General features: G+C 41.7%; 1 protein-coding gene across 3 annotated transcripts in view; it reads left to right on the top strand.

Moving 5' to 3' along the window:
• The window catches only part of TIRAP (TIR domain containing adaptor protein), a 38788-nt gene extending 30088 nt beyond the window's left edge, over positions 1-8700 (top strand). For all 3 annotated transcript variants that reach the window (XM_089652106.1, XM_089652108.1, XM_089652107.1), the window contains exon 3: positions 987-8700. In XM_089652106.1, coding sequence (XP_089508232.1) covers positions 987-2881 — 1895 coding nt within the window. In that variant the 3' untranslated portion in view covers positions 2882-8700. The remainder of the gene's footprint in view (positions 1-986) is intronic.
• The last annotated feature ends 10383 nt before the right edge of the window (positions 8701-19083 follow it).

Genomic DNA, 19083 nt, shown 5'->3' with positions numbered 1-19083 from the left:
GAGACTATTACTAAAGGCTATAGAAATGGGTGTCTGTCAGCTGCTTCTGTTTTCCATTCCCATGACACAAACCTACTCCCAACTCAGCTGAGTGTGCACAAGCAGGACCCTCTGATTTTGATTCCTTTCGTACAAAACTGTATTGTAACCATAAAGTCTGCCTTCATTTGGTAAAGCGCTGCGCAAACTGTTGGCGCTATATAAATCCCATATAATAATAATGTATATGGAGCTGCTGGAAGATGAAGAAAGCTGAGGGCCAATATGCAGTGTTAGACCACCCTCTGATGTCAATGCGCACTCTAGGCTGATTTTATTAGTTTTAAAACCATGTTTCCTAAACATTGGTGCCAAGGACAAATCTGTAGCCACAGAAGACCAGGCAACTGCTACTGGGCCCTGAAACACAAGAAGGGGGGTAGAACTATCTGGCTACATAATGATTTATGCATTTACAATAGAATTTTGGCAAATACATTTGAATACAAATAATATATATTGTATAGTTTGGGGACCTCTATATGTGCTGTGAAAGCAATTGGTATTATGCATGACTAAATGAATTGTTTTAAGGATGCTGACAGATAAATGGGTGATCCTGTATTAGTTTTGCTATGGTGTCCCATCACCCATAGCTGTGGCTCTGCATGGTATGTGTATTGTAGTACTTATCCACAATGTAGAGGAGTGCACACATAAAAACAAATAGGCGATACCGACCAAAGGTTTGCAAATGCTGCTTGAAATCCCAGGGGCTACATAGCGGGAGGTCTGCCTTGAAGGCTTCAGGTATTCACAACAAACACGTTCCTGGATATAATCCATCTTGTGTATACAATTTATTTATATTATAAAGTATAATTTTTGGAAGGTAGAAAATCTACAATTTTCCTTTAATTTTGGTTATAAAAAGTCCAGTTGCAAACCAGTTATTTCTTCAATTTAATATCTTAAATTGGTAACCTACTAATAGTGTTTTTTTATAGACCTTACAGAACTGCCAACAGTTACAACTCCTCAAGATTCAGGAGAAGAAACAAACAGCAACACTTCTGAATGGAGCCCATCCAGCAGCCTGCTTGGAATAAATAGTCAAGTCACAAGCTCACAGACACTAGAGTCTACCAGCGATAACTCAGTGATTAGCTCTGGGACACAACGGTCCACTAGTGATACACCATTAAGAAGCCCCATGACACAGGAGGCTACCAACATTACATTAGTGAGAAATGACATAAATCAAGAGGTCACCAGAGACACATCATTAGAAACCTCCCTCAAACCAGAGCCCACCAGCAATGCATCAAAGTCAGCTACCAACACGTCCATGAGAAGCTTTATCACACAAATGTCCACCAGCAATATATCTGAGAAAAGCTCAGTGAACCAGGAGACTATTAGTAAGGCACCACTGAAAAGCACCTACACACAGGCATCCACCAGCAATACCTCAGGGACAGGTTCCCTGAACCAGGAATTCACCTACAATAAGTCAGCGAGAACTTCCATCACGCAAGGGTTCACCAGCAATATGTCAACGACAAGCCCTGTTACACAAGGGTCCATCTGTAACACATTTATGGGAAGCCCTGTAACACAAGACTCCACTAGCAAAACTTGGTCACCCAAGCCCTACAGGAACACATTGGCTATAAACCGTAAAACAATGGATTCCAGCATATCAACAAGGATCTCTACCGAGATTGAATTGCAAGAATATGCAAGTTCAAAAAAAGCTGACAATGGTTCTTTCATGAAGGAAGAGAACATTAATATGGATTATCATGGCTTTGAGAGTAATATCTCTGCTAGGACCAAAGACTCTACCAGCCAGAGTAATATATCCACTAGTTGTGGTGGCGCCCACATGAACAGGGATGCAGAAATTCTCCAAGATGATATATACACAAGTTGTGGTGGACCGAATGCAGAAATGAAGGACACTCTAGGCCTTCAGAGAGATATACACACTAGCTGTAAGACAAAAGCAGGCAACAAGGCATTTCAAAGCTTACAGAGCAACATATATACTAGTTGTTCTGGCAGCATGACAGAGAACAAGGACACAAAAAGTGATGTATGCACTTACAGTGGATCGCAAGCAGGCAAGAGGGATACTCTAAGCCAGCCAAGAAATATATACACTAGTTCTGTCAGTGGTAAAGATGTCCAGAGCCTCCAGAAAGACAGGTTCACTACGTGTGGAGAGGCAGAAGCAAAGGAAGGAGACTCTGAAATTCTCCCAGATGATTTATATGCTAGTTGTGGTGGGATGCAGACAGAGAATAAGGACTATCTGTGTGATATATACGCTAGTTGTGATGAGAAACTACCCAAGGACTTGCAAAATGTCCAAAATGATATGTACACTAGTTTCAAAGGAAATCAAAGAGAGAAAAAGACTACGGGTAGCTTCCAGAGTGATCTGTATACTATTTATAGGGGGACACAAGCAGAGTTAAAGAATGCTCAAAAACCTGAAGGTGAAATTAACATTATTGGTGGGCTACAAACAAACAAAATTTCTGAAAGCTTACAGAGTGATATATACACCAGTTCAGATGGAAGGAAGATTGTGAAAAAGAACCTCCAGGCACTCTGCAGTGACCTGTACTTAAGTGGCACCTCTGCTCAGAACATTGAGCAAAACTTTTCAGTTCTACAAAGCAATGCATGCACAGATTGTACTGTCACCCAAGCAGAGGATAAGGATTCAGACAATTCCAGTAGTAATTTATATGCCAGCTGTACTGGTGCCAAGACTTTTGGCAGTGATTCCTGCGTATACAACAGCAATATTTCCATGAACTGCAGTACTGTCATACATACACACAGAGATGATAGCAGTAGGCCAGCCAGTGATGCAGCAGATAAAACCTGATGTCTAAACATCATGCTATATCTGACCATTGCATCCCTGTAAAAGGGTTTAATCCCTATGCACAGCATGTATCTGGGATTATCTGAAGCTAGAACAAAAAGACATGCAAGAAACTATACATTAGATCAGTAGCAGTCTAATATGTGATGGTTTTGCTGCAGAATTAATAGAGCAGACAGAATCTGGAGCAGCTGTGCACAGTAATTTAAGTTTGACCATTGGGTCCTGGACATGGGATTAAAGCCTAATTAGCTCTATCAAAACTTTTCTTTTGAAAAAATGAGCACAAGGGGCTGTACTTACAGTTAACGTGAAGCGCCCCTTGTGCTGTTGGCTACAGTTTTAGTTGAAATTCAAATTCCTCTGACCCTTTCCTCTAAGGGGGAGCACTGGAATCGGAAGATTACAATTGCGGGACTAATACGAAAAGACAGACCTATCACAGGTAATTGCCAAGAGTGCCAACTATACCTGCCCTTTTTGCATGCCCGCCCCCCCGTTCATAAAACTATAGCTTCCTTGAATTAAAAGAAATCTATAAAAGGAGGAGGCAGACCTTTCATTCATTCATTCATTCATCTGTCCTCCTTTCCTAGATGGCTTTTGATTGATAGAAGCTATAGTACAGTTCTATGAATGGAGGAGGAGGATGGAAAGGTCACACATACTTGGCACTCATAATATATGTGTATTAACCCTGCTGCACCAGAGGATTACAGCTATATTGACTGTAAGTACATTGGCTAAAAGTATTATCCCTTGTGCTGATTTTTACATTTTTTTAAAGCTAAGATTAGGCTTTAAAATGGGACGCATGGGTAACATGCACTCTGAGGACAATGCAGCTTATGCTGTCAGAATAATTATGCCTTTTCATGGTCTGACAATGTTTAAGTGCTGCAGTCTTGTTCACGCTGATCACCCCACAGCCTCAGTCATCATTGATGTGTCTCTGCATAACAGTCAGCCTATTTCATTAGGTTTGAAAAAAGCTTCCCTATGCTGGAAAAGTATGGTTAAGGGGCAACAGAGATATTTCTTTATTCAAATATTTGTCAGAGTAGGGTCCCTTCCCAAGACTTATACAGTAAATAATGTGTAGGTCTAGAGTAGCCTGTGTGACCAGGGACTTGCCCAAAGAATGGCTCATTCCTAAACTTTGATGTCAACTTTGGCTGTCCTAAGGATATGGAACGGTGGTAATACTAGTAGTAGCCATAGTCATTTTATTACCTGGGCTGGCTTTGTTGCCCAAATGAAAACAGAATAAATACAATTCTCTTTACACTACAATTTATATCTGCTGCTAGGAAAAGTAATTAAATCTGAACTCCAGCTCTTGAAGATGCAATCACTGTTCAGGTATTTGGACAGCTGCAGGTGTCATGGTTTCTTGAATACAATTGCTGACAGCTATTTAGTGAAGGAGGAATCAGATTTATCTTGTTCAGCCAATAGATATGGCTAGCATTAATCTCGCTGGATTGTTTGGAGCTATATAAATGAATAGGATAACTAGAAGCCTCAATGACATGATGAGACTTTTAGTTTCCCAGAAACTGCACAGTTGCTGTACTCTATATTGTTAGTTGATTTACTAAATGAGCAGTGTTCACTTGGTGCAGCGAGCCTGTTTTGCTTTATAGAGACCCTGTTGCCAACTTAAAAAAAAATGCAGGTTAAAAAACACAGAAAAAATTATACAATTTAAAGGATTATTTGCAGCATTTTTATTTTCCATTTTATTCATTTGCAATGTGCCTTTGAACTTTCTAGAAAATTTAACTTCTCAATGAGAGTCAATTCCCCAGCACAGCCCACTCCCTCCTTCTACATTATAGCCCTATCCTGTCCATGGAGTGGCTAATTACTGTCTATGCTGACCCAGCTCCTCCCCAGCTACTTGAGGGAGGAGCAAAGGAAAATACTATAGAGTATCACTTAGTGACCATTCTGAGTCTGTTGGGGCTGGCAGACATCATATTCAATTTGGCAGCACCCAGCAGCTGTCTCAGGGCTTTTACAGTAAATAACATGAACAAAATACAGCATCTAAAAACTAATACCTTGCAGTGGGACTGTGCCTGCACTGCAAGGGTTAATTATTTGTTTTGGTCTAGTGGGGGAACAAAAAAGATTTACTTACTTGATTCTCCACTGCTCCCTGCAGCTAGATCTGTCCCTGTGGCATCTTCTCCCCATGTCTAGGGTTCTGACATCATCAAGACCAAAGCAGGGTCCACAGCTCTGCAGTGTTTGTGAGAACACCGGTGGACAGTCCACTGCCAGAGTGTGGGGGTGTGCCATCTGCTGGAATGGAGGATCAGGTAAATAAACTGTTTATTCTGTCCCCTAGACAAAACAAGTTGTTAACCTTTGCAGACAATATTTCCAGAATTGGACTTTATTTTTGGGATAGAGTAAGGAAGGGTGTTAACCTCTGTCAGATTTTTTTTTCACCATCTGTGTCCCATTGCAGAGATTTCCCTTCAATTCCTGTCCCAAAGCCAAAACAGGAAGTGAGAGGAAATCCCTGCAAATGAAGGGAATTCCTTGGGGACCCCCAGCTCACCAGAACTAGTGTCCTCATTAGAACATCTCCCCTCTATTACTTTTCTGGGGACAAACCAAATTTAGGATTTTCTTTCACTTTCACTTTCAATGACAGGACAAATAGAGAGGGAGAATCTCCCTATCGGGCACAGACAGCAGTAAAAACTGATAGGGGTTCTAATCCCTCTCCCCTCTATTCACAACTAAAAAAAAAAAAAAAGTTTTGTCCTTAGTTATGCTTTAACCCCACCTGACTGTCATCGTATAATAGGCAGGACTGCTCTCATTCTGGGAGGACATCATGACGCCCTCTCATTCTTGCTGTGTGTACGGGCCCCCGAGGGTAAGCTGTGTCCCTCAATTACAACGCATCACCATTCAGAGTAAAAAAAAAAAAAGTTTTGCCCTTAGTTATAGTTTAACCAATTACCGCCCAGCCTATTATACAATGACGGCTGGGCGGGACTGCTCTGGTTCTGTGAGGACATCATATGATGCCCTCCTATTCTTGCCATGCATGTGCGCCCCCGGGGGTATGCAGTATGACAATCAGTGGTGAGCTGTGTCCTTCAGACACAGCGCATCACCAATCAGGGTAAAGAGCCATAGACATTGATTCTTTACTGTGTGATCAGCTGTGTCCAATCACAGCTGGTCACATGTAAACAAATTCCGGTTATCTGCATTTCCTTTCCTCAGTATTGTCACTGTCTGAGGAAAGGAAAGCCGATAACTGGCTTTCCTGTGACGGGACATTTAAACAGATAATCAGGGCTCTGATCTTCAGAGCAGCATATCAATGCCCATCAGTGCAGTATATCAGTGCTGCCCATCAGTGTAACCTCATCAACGCACATCTGTGTAGGAGAAAAATTACTTATTTGCAAAATTTTATGACCAAAACAAAGAAAAGGTTTTGTTTTTTTCATTTGTTTAGCAAAACTAAAAACCACAGTTGTGATACAATACCACCAAAAGAAAGCTCCATTGGTCTCAAAAAATGATAAAAATTTCATATGGGTACAATGTTGCATGACCGTGCAGTTGTCATTCAAAGTGTGACAGCGCTGAAAGATGAAAATTTTGCCTGGCAGGAAGAGGGTGAAAGTGCCTGCCCGGTATTGAAGTGGTTAAAACCCAACTCCAGGTTAATGGCAAACAGAATGGTCTGGTGACAGGATTTATTTAAATACCCAATAAAGTTTAACTGCTTTTAGTAAACCATCCTCATTGTATTTTGCAGGATTCAAAAGAGGTCAAATTCAAGGGAGACTGAGATCAAAGTTTACAAGCTGATCTGCACACATAACTGAGATCACATTTGTGATAAGTTTGGTGCAGCTTTACAAATATTTAAATGTGTTAAACAGAAACCAGCAACACAAACTGCCCGAAGACACTATATTGCTGACAGATACATTGTGAACCATGACATATTAAACTGTAGCTTTTTCTTACAATCAGCACATCAGATATGTTTCTACATGTAATGTGTCAGTGTAACGTATTTTAATACCTCCAAGAGAGATCATAGTACTTCCCTCTTCATCTGTTTTTTCTTCAGAAGGACAGCGCCATCTTAGTTCAGGCATTATCCCATGGTCACCATCTATTTCCTAGACTGGGATGCCAGCTCACAGATGACCCAGTCATGTAAATGATGGTGCCTGTGGAGTTTTTGTTACAAATATCTGACACCGGTCAGCTCCTGCTGCAGCCTTTCACCTTCTACCAAGTTTTACAATGTACAGTCTGATCACTAGGTTGAGAGGAGACTGCAGAAATGTTTCCTCCTGCCTGCAGAAGACAGATGACATTATCTCATCCTAGGCAAGGCCACTGGCTGGAGCTTAAGGATGGCTTCTTAATGATAAAAGGTGCTGCTTTTATGAAAAAGAATACTTTTATACTGTGATATATTGTGACATGTTAACACACATTTTATGTGTTTCATTGCCATTAATTTGGAATGGCACCCTAATGCACAGTAGTAGGCAACATACCCATACTGCATTGCACCACAACACACATGCCATGTGTTAAAAAATGGTTATGTACCTTTTCGGGTGCGTTGGTCAATTTATTGCTATGCTACCTTAAAGCGGAATTAAACTGTATCTGAGTACCACACACTGAAAATACTATTTATTCAGTTTTTAATATTGAAAGCAAACTCACCCAGCAATCCATGTCTCCATGCTTTATCCTGTTATGAAATCCATTTGTAAACCCCCCCCACCAGCATTTCTAGCTGCAGCCACCTTGAATAGTGGCTGACAATTCATGTAGCACTTTCTGGAATCCATCTTAACCTAAGTTCACACCTAAGTGGTTTCTGCAGCGTTTTGCAGAACTGCACTACACTCCATTTAACATGATTTCCTAGGGGACACGTTCACATCTCTGTGTTTTTTGAAAAGGGTCAGGGACTTTTTTGAATGCAAAAAGTTGCTTTTTTGGTTCTATAGACTTCAATAGAAACACTGTAGAAAAGCATGTATTGCGTTTTTTTGCTGCGTTTTTGATGTGTTTTAAATCTGCCTAGCAACAAGAAAAATGGAAAAAAGCAAAACATGTCAAAAACGCAGGTGCAAAAATACAAAACTCAATGCAGAAACGGGTAAAGCGCAACCTGCATAGGTGTGAATCTAGCCTAAGCCAAGGCATGCAGACAGGAGGGTGTGCATAGCTGAGAAAGCCCCACCTCTCCTCCAGATGAACGGAAAAAAAACAAAGTCCATGAAGACTCCTGGGAAGTTTGAAATAATTTTGGCCTAGGCAACAAACCAGGAAAAAACTGAAGAAATGTAAAAACAAAAAAAAGTTTAAATCCAGTAAATACAATATACCTTCCTATCTATTTACTATTACTAGCTCCATAAGGATTAAAAATAGTTAATGTTGACTGAGCAAGTAAGTTCCGCTTTAATGCAATGCACTGCAATGGCCTGTCAAGATCTAAGTGAGGCCTGAACGTCACTAAAAAGTTCTTTGTTGAAAAGTATTATGTCATTTGTTTGAACACTGACGTGTGTGAATGTCTGCGGAATCTCCCAGGCTGGTTACTGTTTATATTATAAATGTTCTCTGTTATCTGATCTTTCATCAGACACTACAAATGTGCAAAGATTTCTACCATTGATTTGAGTTTTGTGGAAAAAAAGCATACAAAGCAGTCAGGGGAAGGACCAACCAATTTGTTATTCACAGTTCTCTTACAGTATTATGTTTATTTATGTTTTAAAATAAATATTTTAAGGTTTAAATGATGTTTTTTTTCTACCTTCAAACATGACATAATTCAGGTAAATACAAAGAATGACTAATGTTTATAAAGGGCCTTTAAAAGAAAGCGAAAAATGTTTTTATGGCAAGTTCACACCAGAACACAGTGTGGGAAAGTCACATTCTGTGTGTGTTTAACCCCTTGGCACCGGCGCCTCCCGGCCCTTTAGGGGTTTCAGAAACCGGGAGGCGGGGAGGGGTTTTAGGGTCATGTGACCGCCGTAAATTCGCTGTCACGGAGGTCACATGATCGGGAATGGTACCAATTTGCAAGAGGACATCGGGAGCGTTCCGTGAGTACCGGACATGTATGCTGGGAGCGCACGCTCTCAGCACCTATGTTTTTCTTAATTGCATGTAAATGTGCGGCTGCTCGGCGTCAAGGACCAGACGCCGGGAGGTCGCACATTTGTGTGCGGCTGGCGCCAAGGTTAAACACACTGCTCTTGTGATCTGCATGTGGGTGCCAATCTAATGCTAACAGCACCCTAAATGCAGCTTGCAAATGCAAAGGGAGATTTACTAAAACTGGAGAGAGCAAAATCAGCTTCAATGTTTTTTGCTTTTTACTTTTGTCAAACTTTAACTGAATAACCTGAATTTCGAAGCTGATTGGCTTCCATGCACAGCTGCACTAGATTTAGCACACTCCAGTTTTAGTAAATCAACCCCAGTATGTGTGCGGGCACCAAATCACAGTACCATGCAATTTGCTGCAGCGTGTTTTTAAAAGAAGTGCATGTTCTAGTGCGATTTGAATGTGCTGCAAAGTCATAGTGCATGGAAATGCGCAGGAATCACATGCATGCAAGTGTTCCTGTGTGAAGTGGCGAACATATGTATGAAACACACACAACATACAATCTTTTTTTTTACAAATAAAAATATAATGCGCATAAGTATTTAAAGCTAGCCATACACCAGTACAATTTTGTTAAAAAAAATTGTTTTCAGAACATTTGCTTGATTTTCTATTAGTTATTGTGGTCAAATCAGCAAACATTTTCGACCATCATGAAAAGGAAAATGGATGGAGGAGGATGGAAAATTCTTCTTGAATGAATAAAATTCTAACTGTGAATGTGATTTTCATTCAAGAAAATCATACTTATAGCAATGAACATATTGCACAAAGACAACCATAGAATATAAAATTAGACAATCAGACAACATTTTTCAAGGTTTTCGTATAAAATTAGTCCATAATGGCACTCCTGTATGCTTTAACAAATTATTTTTCTGAATTTTCTTTTAAACTTTTGCATGAAATTCTACTATTGTATGGCCAGCCTAAAGTGAAATTTGGGGATACAACTAACTAATAATAAAACTGCTTCCACCCTCCTTCTAACGCCTATGTACACTTACCTATTTTCATTATATATATATAGTGCAGCGCTGAAAATGTAATAGAATAAGAAATATAAAATATATGTGAAAGTCTTTCTCATGACAATAAAGTCAAATATGTGCAGGTCTTCTCCTCATTAGGTGACTGGAAAATAACAAGATTGCGCACTCACCGACCGCACATTTAAAATGCGCCTGTGTATGATATATTCCAAAAGACCAGCCAGGTATACAGCTCCAGATACCACACGAATCCTCCCTCTTCCACACTCTCATCCGCCTTGGGTGTAGCAATATCTCCAGATCCAAAGGTAGAAAGACAGAGATCCCCCTTTTTTGGTTCCGGACACCCCAAGAATGGAAGATGTATATCTGCACCCTCCAACAGGAGAGTCAAAGAAAAAGGGGAACGCCAATAGTGTGGTACTATCAAAACTTTATTGGAGCAATAATGCCTGGGTCATATGCACACACATATCCATACACCATAAGCCAATAACGGACAGGTAGGTATGAAAAAGAAAATAGTACTAACCCGGCAATGGCATAAAAACAAAGACCACTAGACCTCCTCTTGGTCTTAGTGGTCTGGAAGTCACACTTGCTACTTGGCTCCTCCTGAGGCCTTTCGTGCAAAAAGCACTTCTTCAGAGGATGGACGCCACTAGCATTGTGACAGCCAGACTTCCATTTAAAAGCCGTTCGCGCATGCGCGAAAATCCCGCTCTATCGTGAAAAGCGGTACTGCGCATGCGCGAATAGCGGCCATATTGCCGTGGATCGCGGCTGTGCAGTATCAAACTGCGCATGCGCCACCCGATCGCCGCCATATTGCCATGGATCATAGGCAGCAAGGAATAGCTGCTGCTGAAGATACAAGCAAGCAACCCCATACTCAGGTGCTCTTTTATCCTGAAGATGGATACGGATGCCTTCCCACCCTTAAGGGAAACATTAGAAAGGCCCAACCTGGAGTCATTAATTCAAATGGGATATACATATATAGGGGAGTGCACAAAATAAGTGCACAAAATAAGTGCCACAAACGCCCCCTCAAAAATCACTAACTCCATGGCATAGGGGCTTATATGTCATCATACAAAGATGGAAATGGTGATAAACTAAACTCTAAAATTATGTACTTATAAAACTTCTAAACGCCCCAAAATCATACAGTATTGCAATCACATTCTGAAGGGGCTTAATTGATAATAGTCAGATAATGCGCAAAGGTTGAGTGGTTCAATGTCAACCTAATCTCACCAATTCCGACTTTCCATATAGTTCAGAGTCATAACTCAAAACCTTGAATGGGGCTATTGAACAATCATAAACATCCACATATAGAACGAACTAAAATAAACCAATAAAATACGATAAAAACTCAGCGCTATACTACGTTATAAAGTCTTCATGTCCTAGCTATTGGCAATGAAACAGTTTATGTCTACCTCCACATTGTGTCCATGAGGGTAAAGGGTACGCAATTCGTAGACCCAACGGGATTTGTCACATCTGCATATGATGCATTTGTTGCATGGATAGAATCCCTTTAAATCCCCAAAAAAAGAGATTTTCAAAGGGGGGTTTACAACATTTGGTGCAATGCGGTTTCTCATAGCCGGAGCTCTCCTAAACATAATTTCAGGCTTGTTGGGTAATATTTGTGAAAGGACAGGGTCCATTCTCAAAATATCCCAATTCTTCTTTATAAGTTTTCGCACCTGTTTATATTGTATTGAAAAAGTTGTTACAAAGGGACACACCTTTTCATTTTTCTTATGTGGTTTATGTAAAAGCATCCCTCTCCTATCCAGGTCAGCAACCTTAGTCAAGGACTCGTCAAGTTCGGGTTCTTTATATCCTTTTTCAAGAAATCTATTTTTAAGGATATTTGCTTGGGACCAGTAGGTCTCAAGATCTGTGCAGTTACGTCTTATCCGAGTGAATTGGCCTTTCGGGATGTTTCTCAGCCAATTTGGATGGTGACAGCTACTTATAGGGATATAGCTGTTACGGTCGGATCCCTTAAAAAAGGACTCAGTAACTATCCTCCCATTATTTTTCTTCAGCGTAAGGTCCAAAAACTCAATCTGGTGTTGACTATAAGTATATGTCAGATGAATGTTTAGGGTGTTATTATTCAACGTTGTAAAGAAGTTATTAAGGGCACTTTCCTCTCCATTCCAGAGGAGGAGGATGTCATCAATGTATCGCTTATATAATACAAGCTCCGGCCAATCTCTGGCATAAATGACATCCTCCTCCCATCTGGACATGAAGAGGTTGGCTAGGCTAGGGGCAAACTTCGCCCCCATCGCAACACCCTTGATCTGAAGATAATATGATTGATTATACCAAAAATAATTATGACACATAGAGAAATGTAACAGGTCCAGAATGAAGCGCCTCTGCATTCCCGATAAACGACTGCAATTGGTTAGATAGAAGTCGGTAGCTTCCATGCCATCTATGTGATTGATGCTGGTATATAAAGAACTGACATCAGCTGTAACCAGAAACATATCCGATGATATACGTATTGCGTCAATTTCATTAAGGACCTGCTTGGTGTCTCTAAGGTATGAGGGAGTTTCAGTAACCAATGGTTGCAGGTGGAAATCAATATACTCCCCAATCCTGGAAAGTAATGATCCTATCCCACTGATTATCGGTCGACCTGGAGGATGTACCGGGTCTTTATGTACTTTTGGGAGAATATACAATATGGGAAGTTTTGGAGCCACAGGGCACAGAAAAGCCTTCTCCTTCTTACTTATAATTCCATCCACAAAACCTTTCTGAATGATGGCCAGAAGGGACTTCTTATAGCCACTGAGAGGATCGCTAGGGAGTGGTCTATAGGTGGAATCATCCAACAACAACTTGCTGACCTCACCCATATAATCGGCCTTCTTCCAAACCACCACCCCACCACCCTTGTCAGCTGGCCTGATCACGAGATCTTTCTTCTCCAAGAGAGTTTTTATGGCCAGCCTATCACTGGGATTATCATACGCCCGTTTTACAGGCATATTATCTAAATCCTTTAGAACCTTTTCTTTGAAAACGTTCCTTTAGAACCTATTTTCAGGTTGGTCTGGTCACGTGATTGGCTTTGCTTGTCTGCCAGTGCTGGCAACAGGGGAGAGGAGGGAGTGTCGACAACGGATGGCCCATAGTAGTCTATGGGTGACATCACTGCTCACACATTCTCAACATTGTCAAAGCACTCTCTCCTGTAGCTGGCACTGGGCTGGCTGATACAAGGAAGATCATGTGACTGAGCCAGAAGAGCCTAAAAAAATAGGTAAATATCAACTTTGTCTCTCACACCTGTTCACCCCTTATGGACCAGAGTAATTTTTACATTTCTGCTATGGGCCTCTTTATTCGGTGATAACTTTGTCATTACTTAAAGCGGAGTTCCAGGTGAATTAAAAAAATAAAAATAAAAGTCTGCAGCTACAAAAATTGTAGCTGCTGACTTTTAAAATACAGTCACTTACCTGTCCCTCTGTCCAGCGATGTCCTCACCATGGCTGGTTTCACCGGCTGTCTTCACTCCCCCGTGCCAGCATCTTCAGTGTGGGCACCCAGATGTGACAGCTTGTGGCTTCACATCCGGGTGCCCACTGAGCATTCGTGAGCAGCGCTGCCCTTTGTGAATGGTCCCGTAGTCTTCTGGGACCTGTCACATGTCCCAGAAGATCACGGGGAGGGAGGGGGGAGGACAATAACTTCCTCTTCCAATCACCTTAGGCAATCGCACCAGAAGTGGGAGCGGGTACCTGTCAAATTCGGGTACCCGCTCCCCAAAGATGCCAATGCTTAATGGAGAGCGGGGGACAAAGCCTTAAAGCGGAACTTCCCCTTTTGAGGTCCGCTTTAAGATAAAAATGGAATACATATTTTTTTTTAAGGCCAAACAAGGCTTTCTTTTTGTGAATATTGTCTTGCAACAATGATTTTTTTTTTCCCTGCAATCCTTAAACAAACGTAACAAAACGCACTGTTTTTTTTTTTTTGAGCAATGTTACTTTCAAAATAGTGTTACTGCACAAAAAAAGTGCAAATTTTATTTTGTAATTTGTCCTGTTTAAAATGACACTAAAAGTATGATTCTGGTACAAAGCATTGCAAAGTTATTTACAAATGAAACAACGTGGGTTTTTTCTATTTGGCGTTCTTTTTAAATGTGAAATTTGTAAATATATGTTAAAGGTGTAAAAATATTAATGAACAAAAACAAAAAAAAGTTATTAAATATTGTTAGTTAACATGGGCTGATTAGAGTAGACTAAGGGTTAAACAGAGGAACTTTTTTTATCTTACTTCTCAGGTTGCTTTAAAGTGGAACTGCACTCCATCTGAGCACCTCAAACCAAAAATACTATTTAATACATTTCTAATATTCAAAGCAAACTCCCCCATCCATTCATGTCTTCATGCTTTATTTTCCTGAGAATTCATTTTGAAAAACAGCCCCTGGTATTCCTGTCAGTGGCCATCTTGAGTAAGGGCAGATGACTCACGTAGCATTTACTTCCTGGAATCCATCTGGCCTTAGCTCAGGCATTGGCTGAGCTGAGAACCCTCCCCTCCTGAAGACTCTTGGGATGTATGACATATTTTGCTCAGGCATGGAAACCAGGAAGTAACTGAAGAAATGTCCAAAAAATGTTTAAAACAAGTAAATATGATATAAACAAGTAAATATGATATACTTTCCTATCTAGTTACGAATGCTAGCAGCATAAGGATTAATAATAGTCAATTAAGATTGAAAGTTCCACTTTAAAGAACTTGGGTTAGGCAAAAAAATCACCTATTAGTACACCACCCTACACAAACCGCTAAACAGTAAATACATTTGTGAAATTCCTTACCACTGAAGAGAAAAGTCTAACTGAATTTTTAGGAAGTCATCTCTGTAATTAAAAAAATAACAGCATCTGCTCTGCCAAGGAGGAGGTGTAACATCCGAGATGACATCATAGCCTCCCCTCTCAGGAAACTACACTTCCCATCAACCTTTGGAAATTGCAGTGAATGTGGGCTGGTACACTATTTGAATGTGTACTCGCCCACTTCAACAGAAAACACACCCACACATTCCCCAGCTGTCCTGCTATCCTCACATGTGATCACTCACCCTCGAGTCACAACACAATAGGAACTAATTGCCCTGAGATCCTGGTGTTAATCCCAGATTAAATATGGCCACATGCCCAGAATTAGATTGTTTATCTACTGTTGTCTGCTGGAATTAAATACTAGAATTCTTCTCACTATTTTTCCAACATCCGCCACTGCTTGTACGTATGCTGCCATGTGATCACATCCTTGGCCACAGCACAACAGAAACAAAGCACCGGTACATAAGGCTCCATTCACATTAGGGCGTTTGAAATCGCGGTCAGAATTGCTTTGAAAACATGCTTGGAAAATGTGAAAATGCGCGCTCACGTGTTCAGGTGCCATTCATTTCAATGGTACCTGAAAATATGGGGCATTTGTTACTGTGATTTTGCCATGTTTTTACCCATGACTTTGCCACGATTTTACCCATGACTTTGCCACAAATGTACCCGGAATTTTGCCACGATTTTACCCAAAGTTTTGCAGCGATTTTGCAATGATTTTACCCACGATTTTGTCACAATTTTACCCATGATTGTGCTGCAATTTTACCTATGGGTTTGCCGCGATTATACCCGCAATTTTGCCATGTTTAGGGTGCGTTTTTCATAGGTTGTGTCTCAAAAAAGACATCAAAACCGCAGCATGCGTGTGTTTTTGATGCGTTTTCAATGCACAGCAAGTATCATTGCAGAGAAATTCCAATAAGAGAAAATCTTGGTGGAATATTACTCAATAAGAGACCGTAAGGGAAGATGCTACCCACCCATTCCAAACTTGAGGAATGCTCCTCTTTTAAGATACGTAGTCTTATCAAAGGGTAATATCATATTAACCTGGGACTTCCAAGCCCCCCATAGTAGGAGCATGTGTTTTATTCCATGAAAGAACAATCAGTTTCCTAGCATGGAAGAAGAGTAGGGTAAGTAGTATGTGTATAGCTGAAGTGGGAGCTAAATAGTCTGCCAGAGTAAGTAGGCAATGTCTCACAGAAGGGTGGAGCGGTATAGTGGTAACATCTTGAATGCACCGGATAACTTCCGACCAGAACTCCTGTATAGCTGGACAATCCCAAAATATATGCATGAGTGGATTGCTACTTGCGTCCCTGTTCCGAGGTCTGAACGGATCCATCCTGGGTGTAAACACACAGTATTACTGTAGGCATGTAAGAATAGGCCGTCAGTAGAGGAAGCAATTTTCCATTTTTATCCTCCATCTCAAAAATATCTTCAGCACTCCTGCGCACCGAGTTAGATTATGATAATGTAGTAATAACGTCCTCCTCGCCTGCTGTAGAGCTATGTAGAGTCTACATTGATCGGCCAGAAGGCGGATAAATGTGCTGCCAACAGGGGTTCAACCGAGGACTCCGCCACCCAGCAGGGCGCAAACGCCAGGCACAAGACCCCGGAGTGGTAGGCAGCTGCAGAACAATTTGTAGAGGTGTGTGATCTGATACTCCCCCTGCCAGGTATGCGGCTTCAGTAACCCAAGGCAAAAGGGAAGCATTTGCAAAGGCCATGTCCAATCTGGAGGAGGTACCAAACACATGCGACAGGTAGGAGAATTGTTTAGTACCAGGATGTTTCCATCTCCATATTTCACTAAGCCCAGCGGAGTCGGCCCAAACAGAAAGGTCTAGGTTAGGCGCCCTGGATGGGTTGGAGGTATCCAGAGAGTAGTCCAACACGCTGTTATAGTCACCCATCATTTCAGGAGCATAAGAGAGGCCAATTTCTTATAACCGTGTATACGATTGAGCTATGAAACGGAGGGGAGACATAAACATTTATCAAGGCTAATTTGAGGGAATTGATTTCCAGGACAACAGCCACATACCTCCCATTAGGGTCAGAAAACACATGATGTACAATGCAACTAAGACATTTATGCAACAATATGGAAACAACCCCCAAGCATATGTAGAAAAGGTTGCATGAATGGAGCATTGAATCCAGTTCTTTCTCAGGGAGAGAATCCCATTGCCCATCAAATGGGTTTCCTGCAGGAGCATCAGGTGTGGATTGTACGTCTTCAGGTATTTCAGGACCAAGGACCTCTTGATCTTAGAGTTCAGGCCTCTGACATTCCAGGAGACTATTCTTAAAGTAGACGCCATACCAATAGATAGTGATATGGAGGCAGAAAAGCATGGATTGGTGCGAAGACAGTTCCACAGGTCCCATCATGGGCATTGCAGGCAGGCAAAAAAGGGATAAAGTAACACCCATGAAAAACAAAAAGAAAAAAAGGGGGGAAAGAAAATAGGGGATAAAGGCCCCAGCAATAAACATCCCTGCTTCCCTGATCAAACAACAGACAAACACCCAAAGTAACAGCCCAAAACTAGAAAAAAACTGAGCGCTCAAACATTATTGGATGACGTGTATTTTGTATCCAATTTGGCAGAGGCTAAATGTAAGCATGGGGAAAATAGAGGAGAATGTCACACCAAACCCAGGGAAGGCAATAAACCAGGGTATATGACAGAAAGTCCATCCTCTGGGTCAAGGCAGGGAGTCCAGCCAGTCTGATGCTAAGACGGGGGTGTCAAATATTGAGTGGATCCATTATGTTGAACCCTCAATTTGCTAGGGTATAGCATGCTGTATTGGAAGACTTTTTCACTGAGCCTCTTTTACACCTCCACAAAGGATCTCCTGCGTTTTTGTAGTTCTGGTGAGAAGTCTGGAAAGAAATGCAGAATGGGGTTTTCATAACGCAGGTCTAGAATTAGCTAGAATTAGGTTTCGGTCACAGAAATTCAGGAGGTGGACCAAAAAGGAACGTGGAGGAGCACCTGTTTTTTTAGGGCCTGTAGGGACTCTATGTGCCCGTTCAACCTGATAGGCTGGTGAGACTCTTTGAAGGTTCAGGACTTGTTTAAAGAAGGACACAGCGAACACCGCAGGGTCATCTCCCTCAGCCCCCTCAGGCAGGCCGACTACCCGCACATTGTTGCGGTGCAGCCTATTCTCAGCATCCTCTGAGCGTGACATCAGGAGGTTCATCTGGAGCTGGAGCTCAGATAGGGTTCTAGCATGGTTAGATGTACTATCCTCCACTTCAGCAATGTGGGACTCCACAGACCCCAGGCGCCCCCGGATTTTATCCAGATCTTGCCGGATAAGACCACACTCCAGGGCCAAAGAATCTATCTTAGACATGAGGGAAGTTTTACTTGCCTCTATGGCCAACAGGATAGTAGGATAACTGTTACAGCCATGGTGGGCTTGAGCTACTCCACTACCTGCACTACTACAGATGTTCCGGAGGCTGTGTGTGCAGAAAAGATGACAGATGTTCCGGAGGCTGCATATGCAGACAAGATGGCTGAACTACGCATAGCCGGCGGAGAACTAGAGACCAGCCAGTTGCCTGGAGGACTTCCTTGATGGCATGGGGAGGGTGGGAGTAAGTCCCCCAGGTGAAGGGAGAAGTTTACTGAGCAGGATGAAGAAGGTAAGCTCCCCAGGAACAGGAGAATAGCGCCGGATAATGGGAGCCTCTGCCAAACACGTCTGTGCTGCTTCACATCCGGCCATGCCCCACCACGTGTTACGTTTTTGATGCTTTTTTTTAAAGTCACATGACCTATGAAAAACTCACTCTAAACGTGGTAAAAGCGCAGCAAAATCGCAGGTAAAAGTGTGGCAAAATTGCGGGCAAAATCAGGGGTAAAAACGTGGCAAAATCATGGGTAAAATGCTGTTTTCAGTGGCCATTATCGGTAATATAATACTATTTTCGGTAGCCGATATATGAGTGTGTCCCTAGTATGTATAGTATATACACTGTTACTATTGGAGGAGCTGCAGAGACTCTCAGCTGAAGCTATGGGAGGTGGGGCAGACCCAGATCATCCTGAG

This window comes from Staurois parvus, unplaced genomic scaffold, assembly GCF_062004578.1.
Source record: "Staurois parvus isolate SC_StPar_1 unplaced genomic scaffold, SC_StPar_1.0 ptg000671l, whole genome shotgun sequence".
Classification (NCBI taxonomy): domain Eukaryota; kingdom Metazoa; phylum Chordata; class Amphibia; order Anura; family Ranidae; genus Staurois; species Staurois parvus.
The sequence above is the reverse complement of the archived record's forward strand: the minus strand, read 5'-3'. Positions and strand labels throughout refer to the sequence as shown.